A 19,545-nucleotide genomic window follows, 5' to 3' on the forward strand; every position below is an offset into this window, starting at 1 on the left:
TGCATTTCTGAATCCAGGTCTTGGGCAGGTTACTTAACCTGTCTGTATTTTTGTTTCCTCATAGGTAGAGTGGGATGATGCTAATGTATGCTAATAGTACCTTCTCATGGAGGTTATTATGAGAATTAAATGGGATAGTCTTGTGAATCACTCAAAATACTGTGTGAAATTTAGGTGTTCAAGGAATACTAGCTGCTCATATTGTTAATCTAATATAGTTACTGAGTATCTCTAATACCAATAAACAGGTAGTGAAGTTATATCTTGTGTGTTCTCAAGAATGTTAAAGTTTAATGAGTACATGCAAAAACACAATCATTGTAGTGTAGATAATCCTACCAGAAAAAGTACAAAGGACTAAAGGAATCAGTAAAGATTTCATAGAGCAGATAGCATTAGAGCTGAGAACTAAAGAATAGGGAAGAATTTACATGGCAAAAGGACCAACATGTACAAAGACATCGAGGTATGTTGTGTTCTGGAAATTGCTGAGGGGTGGGTGATTTCAAGATGGGCAAGGAGGTATAATGAAAATGATAGATGAGGATAAGACAAGTAAGCAGAGGTCAAATTTTGCATGGTTTTTGTGCTGTATAGAAAGTTTAGATTTTATCCAGTGAGTGATAGAAACTTGAAAAAACTTTGACAAAGGAAATGACAGCCTATTGAAGTTTTAGGAAGGTCATGCTGGCTTCAGCACAGAGAATGAAATTGGCAAGGACCAGAAGGATATTGTAGGCTTGGACTAGTTAGATGAGTAGCGTTGAGAATGGGCTGTAGGACGAGGGTAGATCAGAGAGTTGCACTCAATATAGATAGGCTAAGTGGACTGGTTGATGGATAGAATGTAAATGTGTGGAAGGAGAAGACCTCTGTTTCTTAAATGTCCTCCTTTCTCATCTCCATCAGAAGTCCTTTTTATTCTTAAAAAAAACCAACAAAACAGTTTAAAGACCATTTTCCAGTAAGCCTTATAGCATCCATATTCCTATCATATGATGTAAAAATGTCTACCTAGATTTTTGGTTATTTATTTCTCATTAGAGTTTAAGCCTGAAAATTTTGTGTCTTTTGATTACTGTCCCTTGTTGATACCCTAGGTCATTTCAAAAAGCAAGTGCTCAGTAAGCTCCTATTTGAGTGAACTAAATTGAAAAGTTGGTGTCTGACTTAACTTTGAACTTGTAAGAAGCCAGTTGGGCTTCTTTATAAGCTTCCAACTTTGGTGTCTTGGAGTGAGTTATGAGAATTAATGAATAAGCTGTGAGACCTGTTGGAACCATTAGCTCCACAATATGTAGTCGACTAATTTGATTCCATTACTTTGGATCTTTTACCCTTTCTGATGTATTTAATAGTTGCTTGGAGTGGGACTCCTGATCCGGTTACATTTTTCCTTAGGCTACCAGCTGTCTTCCCTTAGTGTATTCTCATGCAAAGAGAGTCCTTTGACCTTTCCCCCTTAAGGTTAAAGTGGGTGAAAAAACCTAGTGGGTGAAAAGGCAAAAATAGGGAAAAGATGACAGATGGGGTGAGAGAAAATTTGGATAATTTATCTTTTTTATTGTTCCTACTGGGAACTAAAATCTTCCCTTGGATTAAATTTATAATCTCTCCTAGAGGTAGAAAATGCTTTACAGCTCTTTTAAAAAATGTGACTCTTTAGACCAACCTGACAGAGATTCCACTTTGTTCTTAATAGAGAAGAGTTATAACAATGACACAATTCTTTAAGGTTAAGTATTTTAGTTAAGTATTTTTTAGAGTATGCCATATGAATAAATTCAAGGAATAATAGAAGATTTAGCAATATCAAATAAATAATGAGCTAATTTGGCAATGTTTCTCTTTGTGAAAACTGCTCACAAAATCTGACTGGTAATTTTGCATAACCCATATGGGGGAATAATAAATTTTTAAGCACAAGGTCAAGTTTTTTCATGTGAAAATTTCTTTAGTTTGGGACACAGTTCATATTGGGATTCATTTCAGAAAAATTCTGTGGATGAAATTTGTTAATATTATGCGTTTTCTTTTGGTAATCAAGAATGGTTGGATGTAGTATATTATTCTCTGAAGGAATATGATTTTTTATTGAAAACTTATTTGAAATGCACATTTTGATTTATTGTTGAATCTCCCCTCACCCCATAAGAAGAAACAGATGTAGATATTGACTGTATTTATGCTCTGTACCTCCCACACTGCTATCAGTTTTTTTAAACATGGAATTTCTTTAGAGATTAAAATTTTTCCCCACTGGGGAAAAAATTCCCTGGAGATCTACCTGACTCTTATGGGTTCAGTGTTTCCACAGAAGTTGTGTCTCTTTTATTCAGAAAATCAAATCCATAGAGGTAACTGGCCTTGCAATGCCTGTGTGCATAAAATTGAATTAATAACTTAAAAAAGTTTTTTCACCTTAGAGATTCTTAATGTCATAATGAATCGTTCAAATTTATGTATTTTCACTGGTCTCTTTGGACTCTGCTTAATTTATTTAAATTAATTTTTTTAAAATTTTGGCTCTTCTGGCTAAAATTTTTTTTCTTGGTTAAATCTTAAGTCTTTCTGTCTGTAGGAGAGTGGAAGTTTAATAGTTAAAAGTGCTTTTGATTTTTAATTTAACTGTCATTTTGATGGTTTTACTATTCAACTACATGTAACTTAATTTGTATTTGCAAGCAAGAAAAAATTTCTTTAATTAAAAGGAAAATGCTATTAATGATTAACATCTTTTCATCAAAGCCATTTTCATTAGAAATACAAAATATGGTGAAAAAATTTTCTTACACTTTAAGACTTTATTAAGTTGCTGTTTTTGTTCACTTGGGTATAAAAATGAGATTTAAGCATTAGATGGTTGGTTTTCTTTTAACTAAATATACACAGTTAATGCGCAGTTAAGAGTGGGCCTATTCTAAAAAAAATACTTAAAAGTTAATCATTTAAACATCACACTATATACTCTTGATTTGTTTACACTTTTTTTTTTTTTACCACAAGTGTGTGTCACTTACATAATTTGAAAAGCAAGTTTAATAAAAATGAAATGTGGAAACTTTCACAATCAAGGAAAACTTTTTAATTCCATGCAATGACCTCAATCTTTTCGAAATTAAAATTGTGGGATTTTAGTACATACTAATAATGTTTGAATTCTGTACTTTATACCTAGTTGATGTGTAATAAAGGTTAAAGAATCTAATACATGAATGCCTTATTATAATAACAGAAAAAGGATAAGATCAACTCAGAAAATATTTTCCCAAAGATACTGTAACAGTAATGGTCTGGTTATACTCTGCAAAAAGTAATGTAAATCAGTGTTTTGGATAGTTCAGGGTCAGAGATGCATATTTTATTATATAATATACATATTTACACATGTGCTCATACATAAATTGAAGCAAAAAATTGCACAAAACTAATGTGAATTTACTCGTATTTTCTACTCTGTTCCCCCCCCCCCCCCCCCCCCCGCCCAGGTCACAACCTAAGGAATTTATTTCATGAACACTAATGACCTTTAGTTTGTAAAACACTGATTTAAACCATAACATAGCTCAGCTCTTGTTCTATAGAACCTACTTATTTGTGATGTTTCAGATTTCACTTGGGGACACAGAAGAACACCTTTCCCTCAATAAATGCCGGTGTTAAATCTCATCCCTTGAACACAGCAGAGGAAGTGGTGATGGTAGGGTATGTGTATGCATGTGTAAATGGAGAATATGCCCCAGCAGTGGCAGAGAGAGGACAGAAATACTAGGCCATTTTAACAATGGCAAGGGGAAAAAGTGAAGTTCTTACAGTGTTCTCAGCTGAAACCCCACTCTGATCTATTGTAATGTATATTCATAAATCAGCTATATCCATATTTATATTTGAAGTATACCTACATGTCTGCACTGTGACTAGTAACCATGTAATAATAGTAGTAAATGACTAATATTTATTAGTGCTTACTATGTGCTAGAACGTCTTAAGCGTTGTGTATATATTAACTCGTGTACTTCTCACAACCCCATGCAGTATTAATAAACTCAGAGAGGTTAAATTATTAGCTTAATTAAGATCACATAGCTAATTTAACAGGTAACCAAACATTGAGTTTTTTGACTACATGTATGTAAATAATGCATCGACATCATCTATGTGGTCTATACATAAATACCTAATAGATTTTCATCATACTTCTGTTTTTCTTTGCCTGTAATTGTCAGCCTTCCCCCTCCCTTGAGGAAAATACTTTGGTTCCCTTTCCTAGATATTCTTTATGTAAGTGCAGTGGAATTAATTTTGGGTAATATACTATGTGTTTACTAAATTTAATCATACATAGATATATGTAATAGATTGGTGAACTCATTTATTTTACTAAGAGGAAAAATAATTGTGATTATCTTTTTTCTTTAGTGGTCTGGAATTTTTTTTTTTCCTAATTTCCATGACATAGATAGAATTTTTTCTAAGTATATGACTGAAATGCTGCTACGCTTTTACATTAGTTTTGGCCTGAATAAAAATGTATACACTTATTTTGCAGAGCAAAGCTAAGCTTTTAATTGAAAACTCCTGTTCTTACCAATATATTTTTTCTTATTTTTATTGCTTTTTGCTCAAAAGTGTCCTTCGTTGAAATTTCTACTACTCTAGATGTGCACATTCACAGCTTTCATTCCAGAGTAATAATAGCAAACATTAACTGATAGTTTACAATGTGTCAGACACTGTTAGAAGTGCTTTAATGTGTATTGATTCATTTATTCCTATGACAATCCTATGTAGTAAATATTTTCATTTCGTATTTTCACTTGAGAAAGATTTTAGGCATAGAAAGGTTATTTGTCCAAGGTCCGATAGCCTGTTATTTTAAGAGCCAGCATTTATATCTGGGTACATGGACCCAGGGTCTGTGCCCTTACCTGTGATGCTGTTCTGTCTCTGGACTTTAGAAATTTCTATTCTAAATAATGATGTGAAAAAATTTTAGTCTAAATAGGAAAAAAATTAAAATTAAGCCAAAATATATCCTTTTATTTCATTTTTTATCGTAACCTTTTCCCCTGGAAGGTCCATGTTAAAATTTCTTGATTTTTTTTGTTTGTTTGTTTTTGTTTCCCCTGCTGGAGAAACCTGTAACATTTGTACAGAATTTAGATATGTATTCAGATTATAATACAAATCTCATATTAGTATAACTCTGGATGTCTATGCATTATACCAGTTCATCTTTTCCTTTTCCTGCTTTCTTTGATACTTCCCGTATGTGTTGACTTTAGCAGTTTAGCGTTAAGCATGCATCAAGTACAGGTGATTTACTTGTTTTCTAATGTCTTATAAGTTGGAGAGATCTTACATGAATATGCTGTAGTGAAGTATAGGTTTTGTTGAGTGATCTAGATATGTGGTACCATTTCCAGATTACTTTCTGTGGGAAGATAGATAAAACTGTTATGTATTATAAGAAACATAAGTATATTATTTTGCCTTTTTAAGGTATTTTTAAAAGGACTGTCAAATCTGAAAATTTCTTTCTATTTATGCATATACATAGTAAAAGTGAAGTATAAAAACAGTAATCTTAAGTGATGAGTAGAACTTTTGATGAAAGTCAATTTTAAATTGAAAAATATATATATTTTATTTTATTTTATTCAAAGATTTTATTTATTTGATAGAGAGAGCGAGAGAGGGAACACAAGCAGGGGGTAGGCCAGAGAGGGAGAAGCAGGCTGGAGAAGGAGAAGCAGGCTCCCTGCCGAGCAGGGAGCCCAACTGGGATCATGACCTGAGCCGAAGTCAGACACTTAATGACTGAGCCACCCAGGCGCCCCCAAAATATATATATTTTATTATTTTTTCTTTTTTATTGTTATGTTAATCACCATACATTACATCATTAGTTTTTGATGTAGTGTTCCATGATTCATTGTTTGCGTATAACACCCAGTGCTCCATACAGAATGTGCCCTCCTTAATACCATCACCAGGCTAACCCATCCTCCCACCCCCCACCCCTCTAGAACCCTCAGTAAGTTCAGAGAATTTGCCAACAGAATTTTAAGCAAATTTACCCAAAGTCTTGATTTTTTTTTTAAAGATTTATTTATTTATTTGACAGAGAGAGAGTGAGCACAAGCAGAGTGAGTGGCAGGCAGAGGGAGAGGCAGGCTCCCCGCTGAGCAGGGGGAGCCCGATGTGGGACTTGATCCCAGGACTCCGGGATCATGACCCCAGCCGAAGTCAGTTGCTTAACCAACTGAGCCACCCAGGCACCCAAAGTCTTGATTTTTAAAATGTGTAAACATGAATAATTTTTTTTTTTTATGACCCAAGTTTTCAAGGAAAGCAGTGAGATCAAAGTAGTAGGTCTTGAAGTTTATCAGAGATACATATTTAGGTAAACTTTTTTCTACTTTTGTGTGTGGGTGTGTGTATTAAATATGTTATTAATCATGAAATTTTATTCAACTGTCGAATTTCAGTCACTGTGTACTAAATGTACTGAATTTAATTTTAATTTATCTCTTTTTATAGGGAAATATGAGAGCCACACACGTGTTCACACAGGTGAGAAGCCCTTTGAGTGTGATATTTGTCACCAGCGCTATTCAACAAAGTCTAACCTAACTGTTCACAGAAAGAAGCACAGTAATGAAACAGAATTTCATAAGAAGGAGCACAAGTGCCCTTACTGTAATAAACTTCATGCAAGCAAGAAGACTTTAGCCAAGCATGTTAAGAGGCAAGTATTATCTTGCTTCCATAATATACTTTCTTGTGCCTTCTAATTTAAATATGGAGTAAGCTAAAAACATCCATGGAGTGCTTGTCTCCGATTCTTTCTTTGCTTAATATTTTCCAAACAATTTTTATTGCAAATATATTTGATTACAGATTTATTAAGAGCAATAAATGTTAGTTTGTTTTTTATTAATGCTATTGAGATGAAGTTTTTTGATGTTGAAACAAGAACTATAGAGGTTTAAGACAGCATTTTGGTTATCCTGTTTTTTATTTTGGGTTTTGACAAGTATATTTTCAAAATACATGGTTTTAGAACTCTAGGAAACTTACTCCTCATGCTCAACTTTGTCTTTAGTGTGTAAAAATTTGTGAAAGAAAGCATGTTTAGTATAGTATTGCATATTTAATTTTAAGAAAGGAAATTTACTGAAATTTGGATCAAAAAAAAAAATCAAGTGAATTACCTTGAAGATTATCTGTGAATAGCTAGGTTCCTGAATACATTTAAAATATTAGACTTTTCTTTGACTTTTTCTGCATAAATTTAGGCATACACATTTTTAAATGTTAGCAATACCTATATTCTTAAGGTATTTACATGTGCCTGTCTCTTTATGAAAGGAATCAGTGCCTGATTCTTATAATTACTGTTGACAGATCATATGGAATATGGACTTAACTAATATAATCTTTTCCTAATAGTCTTTTTTTTCTTGTAGATTTCACCCTGAAAATGCACAAGAATTTATTTCCATTAAGAAGACCAAGAGTGAAAGTTGGAAATGCGACGTAAGAGCTTTGAATTTTTAGTAGAAAACCAAAATAAATGAAATGTTACCTTTGGGGAAAGTAATTAGATTTTAGAGTAATATAAACCTAGCTTATCTCACTTTTAGAATCCTTCTTTTATACAAAGTTATCCTAATATTTGTAAATTAAGCCCCATAGAGGTTAGTTTTTAGGTGGTGGACCTGATGGAAATCTTAGTTTTTATTTTTAATGTAACTACCATACCATGTGCTTATATTTGTGTATATAAACTGACATTACTGTGTAAGTAGGAATTAAAATGTTAGAACTTTCCCCCCACTTCTGGTTATCTGTCTCAAAACTTAGTGGTCTTTAACAACTGTTTTATTATATCCCACCATTTTGTGGGTCAACAATTACATTCGGAGCACAGCTTTGCTAGGTAATTCTGTTCCACGTGGTGTCAACTGAAGTCACTCAGTTGTTTTCAGCTGATACAAGTGGTCTGGTTTGGTTTGGAGCCACTTCCAAGTGTCTCACTCACACGACTGGAACTTGGTGTTGGCTGACAAAGGGCTCAGCAAGGACAGTTGGCTAGGGACCTTGATTCTTCTCCACAAGTAGTCTCTTCATGAGGCTACTTAATCTTCTTTCTGTCATGGTAGCTAAGCTCAAAGAAGCCTAGATAAAAACTATCAGACTTTTTTTTTAAAAGATTTATTTATTTTTAGAGCAAGAACACGTGTGAGTAGAGGGGGAGGAGCAGAGGGGAAGGGAGAGAATCTCAAGCAGACTCCCCACCAAGCACAGAGCCCGGCGTGGGGCTCAGTCCCATGACGCACGATCACAACCAGAGCTGAAATCAAGAGTCAGATGCTTAACCAACTGAGCCACCCAAGCACCCCAAAACTATCAGACTTTTTATGGCCTAGCTTCAGAAATCAGACAGCATCACTTTCAACACATTCTGTTGTCAAACAGTCACTACAGCCAGGTCAGATTTAAGGGGATGGGGATTAGTTTCTCTTTTTCCAGTAGTAGCAAAGAATTTTTAGATATCCTGCCACACCCCCTAGTACTTTTTTCATTATATAGGTAAATATTGTTTGAAGGAGTCACAAGCTATCATTTGTCTTCCTTATTTTCAGGCTTCAGTTTATGTATACAACAAAATTATTACCATTTCTCTGATTTCAGCTTCTAGGGATTGAAGTTAATTATTAACTATTTGAATCTACATAAGCTGCTTTCTTCTCCTTGCTAAGCTTCATCATCCTCAGCTGTAAAATGATTATAATAATTATATCTACCTCATAGGATTATTGTGAGAATTAAGTAAAATAAACCATGAATTATTTAGCGTTGTGCCTGGTATATAGTACATGCTATAATTATTGTTGTTTTGTTGTTGTTGTTGTCGTCGTCATTGTGATAGCAGCCCCTTCTCCCCCAACTTTTTTAATAAAAAAAAATTAAGACTTTATTTTTTAGAGCAGTTTAAGTTTTATAGCATAATTTTTGAGGAAAGATAGTGATTTCCCATATACCCCTGCCTCCACAAATGCATAGTCACCCCCCATTATCAGCATCCCCCCATATCTGTTACAATGATGAACCTACATTGACCTCCCCCTTTTTAAATCTCATTTCTGCCAGATTTCTTTAAAAGGTTGTATCTCTTCCTTTTGACCACTTTAAGAGAGAAATGCTAAAATTATTTTTCTGTGGTTTCTTATTCTTATTCCTAATTAAATATATGGCAACAATAATAAAACATTTTATTCGTGACATATAAGTGATTTAAAATACAAATTTAATGGATTTTAGAAATGTTGACTAGAATCAAGATACTAAGATTGCTGTGTAATCCTAGAAATTAGCCTATTCGAAATTTAAGGAGTTGAAATTCAGCTACCTTTAGTACAAATTTAAAATAATTCCATACTATAATTCCTCCAAGGCATTTTTTTCTGCACAATGAGAAATTGATTATACTTTTGGTAACTTTTCTGTTGGGAGAAATTTCTCTTTAACTACTTGAATTTATATGTTTATTTCACATCATGAGCTTGGTATTTTAATTTTTAATTCAGGCTCCCTTACATTTTGTGTACATTTTCTATTAGATTTGTAAGAAATCTTTTACTCGAAGACCACACTTGGAGGAACATATGATTCTACATTCTCAAGATAAACCTTTTAAGTGTACCTATTGCGAAGAACATTTCAAATCACGATTTGCACGGTTAAAGCATCAAGAAAAGTTCCATCTGGGTAAGCAAATTACTTTTTCTAAGAGCAGTCATAGCAGTTATTTTTTAAGTAATTTTTTTTTAAGATTTTGTTAATTTATTTTAGCGGGGCAGGAGCAGAGGGTGAAGGAGAGAATCTCAAGCAGACTCTGTGCTGAGTGCGGAGCCCGACATGGGGCTCCATCTCACAACCTGAGATCATGACCTGAGCCAAAATCAGGACTCAGACGCTCAACTGAATGAGCCACCCAGGCACCCCAGTCATAGCAATTATTGATTATCACATCATGCTAGAGGAGCCTGCTGCTGTTGAACCACTTTAGGAGAAGGAAGTCAGATAAATTGGGAGGAACACTGGATTTGCTGCTATTCCTGCGGTTGAGTAAATATGTTTATTTTCTGTTTTGGTGGCAGATGTGTCTGTGGTCATAAACTGCATTTATTCACAGTTGATTGTTGGGTAGGTCTGTGAGTGCTTGAATAAGGCATTTTTGTTTTGGAAAAACTCATTTTTCAGGGAATGAAATGAACCTAGTATATGTGGCATTCAGTATTGTATTTGACGAATCCTCTGTCTAATGCTTATGGTCACGATGGAAACTTGTGTGCTAGATGGTAGTACCATTAGGTACATTTGTGACAGTTAATACTGATAGGGAATTACTGTCATCCAAAGTAGAGGCTATTTGCTCTGCAGCATTGGTGATATAGTGGTGAGCATAGCTGCCTTCCAAGCAGAAGGCAGCCTTTTCCCTGTCCTGATCAATGTTTTTATTGACAGCTGAAAATAGATACTTAATGCTTATAAAATTTGTAGATGACATAAAGCTGGCAGGGGTAGTTGATATGGCAGGAAATAAAAATGTAAAAAAAAAAATCTTTGTGCTATGGAAAAGGTTAAAACAAATTAAGTTAAATTAAGAGTAAATACAAAGTCATAAACATGGGAATTATCTGACTTTTAGTCATTGGGGATTGCAGAACTGTAAAATGGTACAGAATCCAAACTCTTCTATTTACAGATGGACTTAAAAGCAGAAGCTTTTTAGGCACAATCTGAACCAATAATATCATATGACTGACAAAAACCACTATAGTTTTAAACTATGTTAATAAAAATCTGTTGTTCAAAATCAGGGAGGTAATTATCTCACTGATTTTAAATTCATCTGTAATATTGCATTCATTTCTGGATACCACATTCAAGATGGATATTGACAAGTACATTCTCAAGAGGTGGGTAATTATGGTGACCCAGGGTCTTAAAATTACATGAAAGAACCTTGAAATATTTTGTCTGGGAAAGGTAGAACAATTGTGCAATAAGGAACCTTTAATCTTTGCAATTCTAGTATATAAGACATGTATGCTGGAAGATTATTTTCTTAGCTTAGTACTTTTTGAATTGCCTTTAGTAAGTTGTTCTATCACAGTATTTCATCAGCGTTTCTAAAAAGCCATCATATGAGGCAGTTTTTATACTTACTAGAACTGTAGTTGGAGACATGTTCATGATTGCATGAGGCATGTGAGAAATTTCTTTATACATTAGTTCCAGGAAAAAGCATTTCTCCTGGGAAATTGGTGGGCTTCTTCCTTTTTGAGATGAAAACCATAGGTAATCTTTTTCTGTCCCATGTTATAGAAACATCATAGCAAAATATAATAATTTTTATGGTTAACATAGTTGCTGCCACTTCCTTTTTCTGTTCCTGATTTTCTCTTTCAACATTTGTTAAATACATCATTTAGTAAATACATAGGCATTCTAAGAATATTAAGTGGATATCCTAAGGTATAGGTTTAGTTTTAATTTAGAAATTTTTTAAAGTATTGGAACTTATAAATTGAAGTAACTTATCTTGCACAATGGTTATTTTCCTGTCAGTAAAATTATACAAGCAGATCCTTGAACTGATAACAGAATTGTTGAAGAAAGCATTCCTCAAAAGGTGGTTGAATTAGAACTATGTGTGCATATGTTTTATATATGTATAATATATGTATATATATATAATATGTAGTATATACATTTTATGTATACACATATCACACCTCTATGCTTCTGTTTACTTGAATCACTGTGTGCTAGGTGAGTGGTTCAGGTCTGAGGTATGGCCCAAGAATTTGCATTTCTAACACATTCCCAGGTTGATGCTGATGATGCTGGTCCACATACCACACACCTGTGTATTACTGCTTTAGGTTATTCAAAGACATACTTACACTACCTACATTAGGATTATATATTCTGTAAATCAGAGGGAGATATTTCTAAGAAATAGTCTGAACAGTTAGGGTAGAAGAATAATATATTTCTGTGTATAAGTATAAAAATCATAGTTGGCTTTAAAGTCAAATCTTCTAATTTTATCCTATTTAGAGAGTTGGCATGAAAACTGCTTCAGTACCTTCCCAGCATAGCTTCATAAATACAAGTTCAAGGAGGTTTAGCTGCATGCAAAACTGGGTATCTAATATAGGGGAAAGAACGTAGGTATTTCCTTTGGAAAACTGGTAAGTAACTGAACATGAAGGAGAATGCTCCTTTCTTTCTTCACTTAGCTGGAGCCTTCAAAAATAGGTATAGTTATTTCACTCTTTGCCTAATATACACTTGCCATAATGTACTCATCTTGGCACTTTTCGCTTTTATTTGCTTCATCTATTTATCTTTAGCTGTGCAAATGCTGAATCTCCTTTTTTCCACCTTCTTGGAGTTTTTTTGGGGGGGGGAAGGGATGTAAGGAGGTGAGGGATTTTCCATAGCACTACTCTACTTAACCCAGTGTTAGATATGAATTAAGAATCAATAAATACTTGTTGAATTAGTTAATAAATGAATAAAAGGCTCAGATCTCATGAAAGAGGAAATATTAGAGATTTTAAATGAGAGTATGTTAAAGATACTTAATACATTTTGAGGTCATCTCAAAAACATGTTGAAGCTCGCCCAAAACTACTGTGGCTACTGAACAATTCTGCTTATAGATATGCTTCTGAATTTCAGTGTCCAAATGCCATTTTTTTTCCATTGTTCTATTATAATTAATTTCTCATTAGAGTTCACAGTAGAGTCTACAGTACTTTCAACCTAGGCAACATCATTAAAAATTTGTGGTTTTGGGGAACAACAGTTCATTTCCAGTTTATGAACTCTCTGAAGTCCTTTGTTTATTCTTCCAAAGTTTCTCAGTACCTTCTTTTCCCAGAAATCTGGTATATAACATTTTTTACTTTGTTCCAGTCTGATTTCAAACTAGGAACTGGCCATTTCAATTTATTAACCCATTAGATTATACAGCATTACTATATTAGATGCCACACTGTAAACTCAGCTCTAGGCATATAGGGATGATAGAGAAGGCAGGTGTAACTTGCCTTCTAGGAATAAATAATCTAGAAGAGAAGAGAAAACTATAAATGAATAACTGCATTGTGTTATAATATATGCACTTACAGTGGTAGATATATATTCATAACATACCTATCCTATTAAATTTAACTTAGTATCTGTTCTTTAAACTTTAAATATATATTCTTCTTTCCTTTTTAGGTCCTTTTCCATGTGATATATGTGGTCGCCAGTTTAATGACACTGGAAATTTGAAACGCCATATAGAATGTACCCATGGTGGAAAGAGAAAATGGACTTGCTTTATCTGTGGAAAATCAGTACGAGAAAGGTGAGGAATTTACTACACACCCAGAAAAATCCTGGTAACTGTTATATAGAAATAATTAATGAGTATAGTTTATAAGGATTAGGGTAATACAAGATATACTTAAAATTATACTTTAATTTGAAATTTAAGGACAGAAGAAGAATTTGTAAAATGCGATAGAAGATGATATAAAGTCAGGATTTGCAGGTTTAGATGGTAAATTTCACATAGATACCACTTTGTCTCTTTCTGAAACCCCACTAAAACTACATTAAAGGTTATTGATTGATTTAAAAGACAGTAAGCTACAAAGACAGGAAGAACAGAAATGTGGAAAGAGCAACACAGATTCGGGAGCTAGAAAGCAGGTGGATCAGTGGGAACTGACTTAGCAGATCTAAGAAAGACAAATCCCAAGGTGGCAATGGAGAAATTGAGAACATGGTTTACATCATAGAATCCACAAAAGGTGTAGGAGTGGGCAGTATCAGATACCTCTGGAACTAGGGCGAAGGAGAGGCAGAACAGGGAGCACTTAAGTAAAAACTTCTTTATAAGTTAGATTATTTGGATTTTCTTCTGCCACCCACACAGGTCATTGCTGCTGAGCACCTACCCCTGTCCCTATTTAGCAGATATCTGGACTGGAGTATACCAGGTTGTTATATGATGAATGCATTCTGAATGCTGAAAGCAGTGAGCCACAGGCCTTATCCCTGCTGATGTCTTGGATTTTAGATTTTACCCCCCAGGCAGTAGATTAGAGAACAATTCCCTGAAAATCTGAGCACCCAGAGGGCAAATATATTCCATAACAAATAGTACACTCAGGTCACCTACTGTGAAGCCTAGTCATCAAGGCCCACTTATGCATGCTCTTTGATTGTGCCATCTACTTTTTAGTCTATCACATGTAATCATGGACAGAAGAATTAAACACAGAACGAAATCATTTAACATGGAAGCTAGATTCTAACACAATTCGGGAACAAAAAACAATCTTGAAGGAAACATTATTCAGAAAGAAGAAAACTTTCAAAAAAATAAACAACTGGTTGCTTCATGAGAAATATTCATATTATGAATATCCCCAGTTGAAGATCTAGAATCCTTTAGACAAGAACAGGGTGCTATAACAAATCAGAGCTCCCAGAAATTCAAGGCATGATAGACAAAGTAAAGACCCTAATGGAAGGATTGAAGAACAAAGTTGAGGGAATCTCCCAAAAGGTAGAGCAAAAAGATACAGAAGTGTAAAATAAGGATTAGAACATTAGAGAACCAGTCAAGAGGTCCAGAAAGAAAGAGCGAACAATGAAAATAGCAAGGGAAAAAATCGTCACTGAATAATTCAAGATAATTTCCCAGAACTGAAGGACATGAGTTGCCAGACTAAAATTACCCATCAAATGCTTAGGACATTAGATGAAAATAAACCTACTCCAAGATACATCACTGTGATATTTCAGAACACTGGGGACAAAGAGAAGCTTCTGTATGCTTCTCATTGTTCAGGGAAAATTACATATGTTGAATTATGAATTAGAATTACTTGGACATCTCTGAACAGCAACACTAGAAATAAGATGATACAGTTGTACTTTGAAGATTCGTAAAGAAAATTATTTCCAGCCTAGAATTCTGTTCTTAGTCAAACTAACAATCAAGTCTGAGGATCATTGACATTTTTCATGATATCAAAAAGTTGGCCTTTGATGTACTCTTTCTCATGAAGCAACTAAAGGGTATGCTTCACCAGAATGAGAAAGTAAACTGATGAAGAGGAAGACAAGGGCTACAGGAAATAGAAATTCTAATACTGGAAAGAGGCAAAAGGAATTCATAGGAGGATGGTGCATGAAGTTTCCAGGTTGTGAGATGTGCAATATATGTGTAACAATGGGTAGTCAGTCCGCACTAGTAGTAGTAATGCCCCATGACAGATTGAGGGTTGTCACTGCTAAGACCCCTGCTGGCATGTTTCCTCTTTTAACTAGGGGACAGAATGTGAGAGTGGGTCTGACCCCAAAATTTATTTTTTATTTTCTATGGTAAGAACATTTAACATGAGATCTACCTTCTTAACAAATGTTTAAGTGCACAATACAGTATTGTTATTAAGTTACAATACAGTATTAAGTTACTAATACAGTATTATTATTGTGTTAAGGCACAATGTTGTACAGCAGACCTCTAGAATTTACCCATCTTGCATAACTGAAACTTCATACCCATTGAATAGCAGCTCCCTGTTTCCCTCTCCCTGATTCAAATTCTTATCTATACTCTGCCACTATATAGTACCTGTATGCTAGTATACTAGCATACACCATTGTACTCTTATATTTTTGCCTTGCTACTTGATTTAACTGAGGACACTTGTTTCATTTCACAGAAATATTCTTTTTTGACCTATCTGTGAGAATTAGAGGTAGTTCATAGTAAGTTTAGAAGCAAAATATATACATCAGCCTTTTTACTTTGGCTGTATTTCTGCCAGACTTCTAGTACCTGATCCACTCTAGATTGTCAGATGCTCTGATTGTGATGAGCCCTCTTTTCCAGTATTTATTTATGACTTTACCCGCTGACATGTTGGAAAGGACTCTTGCCAATGCTCAGGCAAGCTACAGCCAGACTTTGATAAAGAGACCATGTTCATACTATCTTGTGGGCTCTTTAGCTAATAGTGGCAATATTGTTAGATTTGTGCTTGCTACTTGGTTTTTCAAAAATATACAGTATATTGTTTAGTGATATATACTACTAAGTACTAAAACAAAGAAGAAAGGGAATAGTTAACATAAATGGTTATCTGAGAGATCAAGGAGGAACATGTAGAGGCATTCTAAGGTATAGCAATATTCTAGGTGTTATCCTGCATTTAAGTGTAATAATAGCATTCTTTAAACAATATGTATACATTTTATATCCTTCAGTATATACAAGTTCCATAATTTTAAAACATTAGAAATGCCACATTCTTAAAATATCAAATTGATATGATGGTAAAATAGGAAAACCAATATGCTACACTTGATCTTATCCTACAGATGGATACAGTTTATTTTATTCATTATACATTCTTTTTTTCTTAAAGGTCTTTCTATAAAAACAAAAAGCAAACCAAAAACTAAAACAATCTCTCCATCTTTTTACTTTAAATTACTTAGTAGGCAGGGGTCTCGGAGTAGTTTTAGGGATAATTTCCACAAAGCAGAATATACCTGCAGACCCACCTGTCCAGTGTTGGTGGGCCTTGTAGAAGAGCACCATCTACTGGCGTAGATCTGCCTTCATTTCAGGTTCAGCCTTAACACTCACTAGATGTGGGATTAAAATAAAAACCAAGTAGTAGAAACAGTCAAAAGCCTGCAAAGGTCAGACACATTGCCTTTTATTTCTTTCCTCCCAAAATAACTTTGTCTATCCTTACTCAGCACTTTACATATGTAGGAAATCTCCGAGTGTTAGAACTATAGGAAATGCTGGCTATGTATTTGGAGCAGCAATGGTTATACAATAGCCTGCCAAAAGTTCAGAAATAACAGAAGCAAAACCAATGAATCACCAAAGTAGTAATTAGTAAAAGCTTATTGTGCATATGTAAAAAGACAGTTTGCAAACCAGGAGCACTCAAACCAGAACACAGAATGAGACTCGGCTATATTGTTATATGCAGCTTAAAAATGAGAAAGCAGTGACTGTTTATTCTTCACAGTAGTTGGTTGTGACATTAGGATTTTCTTAAGTGATAGGGAATTGGTAAATGGTTACCTCACATCAACCTTGGGAAACAGTTTAAGTTTTGCCTATGATTTTCAGAGGCATAAACAAATGACCCAGGACAAGTTATCCTTGCAAAATAAGCTACATTAGGCTTTGTTTGTGGGACTAAACTGGTTTTGTTTGTTTGGGGAATTTTCAAGGCTGGTCTCTGTTTTTTATTTTAACAAGTGCATCCCAGGTCAGTAGGACTGGAAGATTTAGGAATGACCGTAATTGTATTCTTTATATGGTTTCCCCTTTTCACATTGGCAGCTGGAAGTTACAAGTACCTGTAAAGCTTTCTTTGCCTTAAAACATTCTTTTCACAGATACTGAGCACATATTTGAAAGGAATAGTACTGATAAACTGGGTTGGCTTATATATTATTAAATTTTCTCCGTTAAAATTCACATCAGTTTTACTTAATGTAGTAGTAACAATTGAGCATTTTTCATTGTACTCCTTGATAGCTGCTTAAGCTATACAGTTAAATCTTTGAGCAAACTGATGGCAAAGGAAGCCAAAGTTAATTTTGTGTGTGTGTGTGTGTGTGTTTAAAGAAGAGAGACGAAGCAGGCGTGATTATATGCTGGTGAGACTAATCCAGTAAAAAGCAAAAATACTGTAGGAGAAAGGGAAAATTGTCATAATATCTGTTAGCTTGATTACCTTTCTAGTAAGCTTTCTGAATACCGTGTTTGAGAGAGAGAGAGAGAGAAATTGCAAGCAGGGGAAGGGGCAGGGGAAGAGGGGGAGAGAGAATCTTAAGGAGACTCCACATCCACCATGGAGCCCTATGCAGGGCTTGATCTCACAACCCTGAGATCATGACCTGACCTGAAATCAAGAGTAAGATGCTTAACTGACTGAGCCATCCAGGCACTCCTGGGAGCCTATGTTTAATATAAATAATAACATTAAAAAAGTCTCTAGATAAATGTATATTTTTAACACAGAACTACTTTGAAAGAACATTTGAGAATCCACAGTGGAGAAAAACCTCATCTTTGTAGTATTTGTGGGCAAAGTTTCCGTCATGGAAGTTCATACAGGTAAGTCAAGCCATTTTTCCCCTATATTAGGTAAGATAAATTATTTTAATTCTGTTTTATCATTGCATTAGTTGTTTGTTGAATTAAAATATTTCTTAGCACTTACAGTAAACAAAATTATGCAAAAAAACTTTACAGACTTTTCCCCCACATTACAACTTTTAATAGTCTTTATTCTATAGTACAAAATATTAAATATTTCATCACCAAGTTTGCTAAATGCTTTACTGTCCAAGTCACTGTCATTTAAATGTTTATTTCATTACTTTTCTTTGATTCAAAACTCATTAAAACTCTGATATTCTAACCTTAGTGTATTTCATTACTCTTGATTATCAAAAAAATATTTTGGTATGAAATATGGCAAAATTGAAAACTCTAGGACTCTCAGTTTTGGAAAGTCTTCTGTGTATTAGTTGTAACCTGTGTAACTGTTTTTATAGCTGAATCCTTGACCACATTTGAAGTTTATGAAAAGTTGACTTTTTCCTGAATAATTGATTAAATGACTGCCTACTGTGAGATGTATACATTTTACATGTTTATTAATGCTCTTAGGGTTTTTAATCTTAAGGCTTTAATTTTTACACTTTCATTTATTATTTACTTCTTTTACCTCTTTTTAAAAAAATTTTAAACATAATGGGTCCTTTTTAGATGCAGCTCAGTCGGTTTACTGGTTTTAGTTATGGAATCAGTATCTGTTTTGGCAACTTGAATGGGAAAGCTATTCATTTCACTGGGATATATATAGATGGGAGGATTATGGTGCTAAAAATAATTCAAGTTAAATGAATTTTAATAATTTAAACCTTTTATAATCTGTCTTTGGGTGACTATAAAATGAACTAACTTTGGTTAGTGTGAAGAAAAGTAGCAGAATGTAATTGTCAGAAAGTTGATTACTTATAAAATTTGCTAAATTTCTCATCTATCGATTTGTAAGTGGTATCAGTCATCCAGAAAAGGGTTAATTCTTAATTATTTGCTGTATTGTGAGTTTAAGTCACCCCATTTGTCTGATTCTAATTACTTCTGACTCATTCCTACTTTTGCTATCTCTGAAACTCCACCAGTCAGGTAGATAACAACCCTAGACATTTAGTATGTTCAGTGAAGTAGATTTAAGTCAGGAAGGAAGGTCATGTAGACGTAGTGTATGTGCAAATGTTGAGGTGTTTTTTTGAAAGAGCTGAGTAGGAACCCTGGAGTTAGATAGTGAAAGAGTGAGGAAAGAGGAAAGTCCTAGAAGTGGAGCAAATAATGTATAAGGGTGAGTGAGTCCAGTTTCCCTATTTAGAGTT

At 34.2% G+C, this 19,545-nt stretch overlaps 1 protein-coding gene across 1 annotated transcript in view; it reads left to right on the forward strand.

Annotated features, from left to right (window-relative positions):
- Positions 1–19,545, forward strand: part of ZBTB41 (zinc finger and BTB domain containing 41) — a 43,320-nt gene that overhangs the window by 3,989 nt on the left and 19,786 nt on the right. Inside the window, exons 3-7 of the mRNA XM_032422189.1 lie at positions 6,544–6,751; positions 7,473–7,542; positions 9,630–9,777; positions 13,312–13,441; positions 18,146–18,241. Of these exons, the coding sequence (XP_032278080.1) occupies positions 6,544–6,751; positions 7,473–7,542; positions 9,630–9,777; positions 13,312–13,441; positions 18,146–18,241 (652 nt within the window). The remainder of the gene's footprint in view (positions 1–6,543; positions 6,752–7,472; positions 7,543–9,629; positions 9,778–13,311; positions 13,442–18,145; positions 18,242–19,545) is intronic.

The sequence above is a fragment of the Phoca vitulina genome, unplaced genomic scaffold (assembly GCF_004348235.1).
Source record: "Phoca vitulina isolate PV1807 unplaced genomic scaffold, GSC_HSeal_1.0 scaffold26, whole genome shotgun sequence".
In the NCBI taxonomy this organism is placed as follows: domain Eukaryota; kingdom Metazoa; phylum Chordata; class Mammalia; order Carnivora; family Phocidae; genus Phoca; species Phoca vitulina.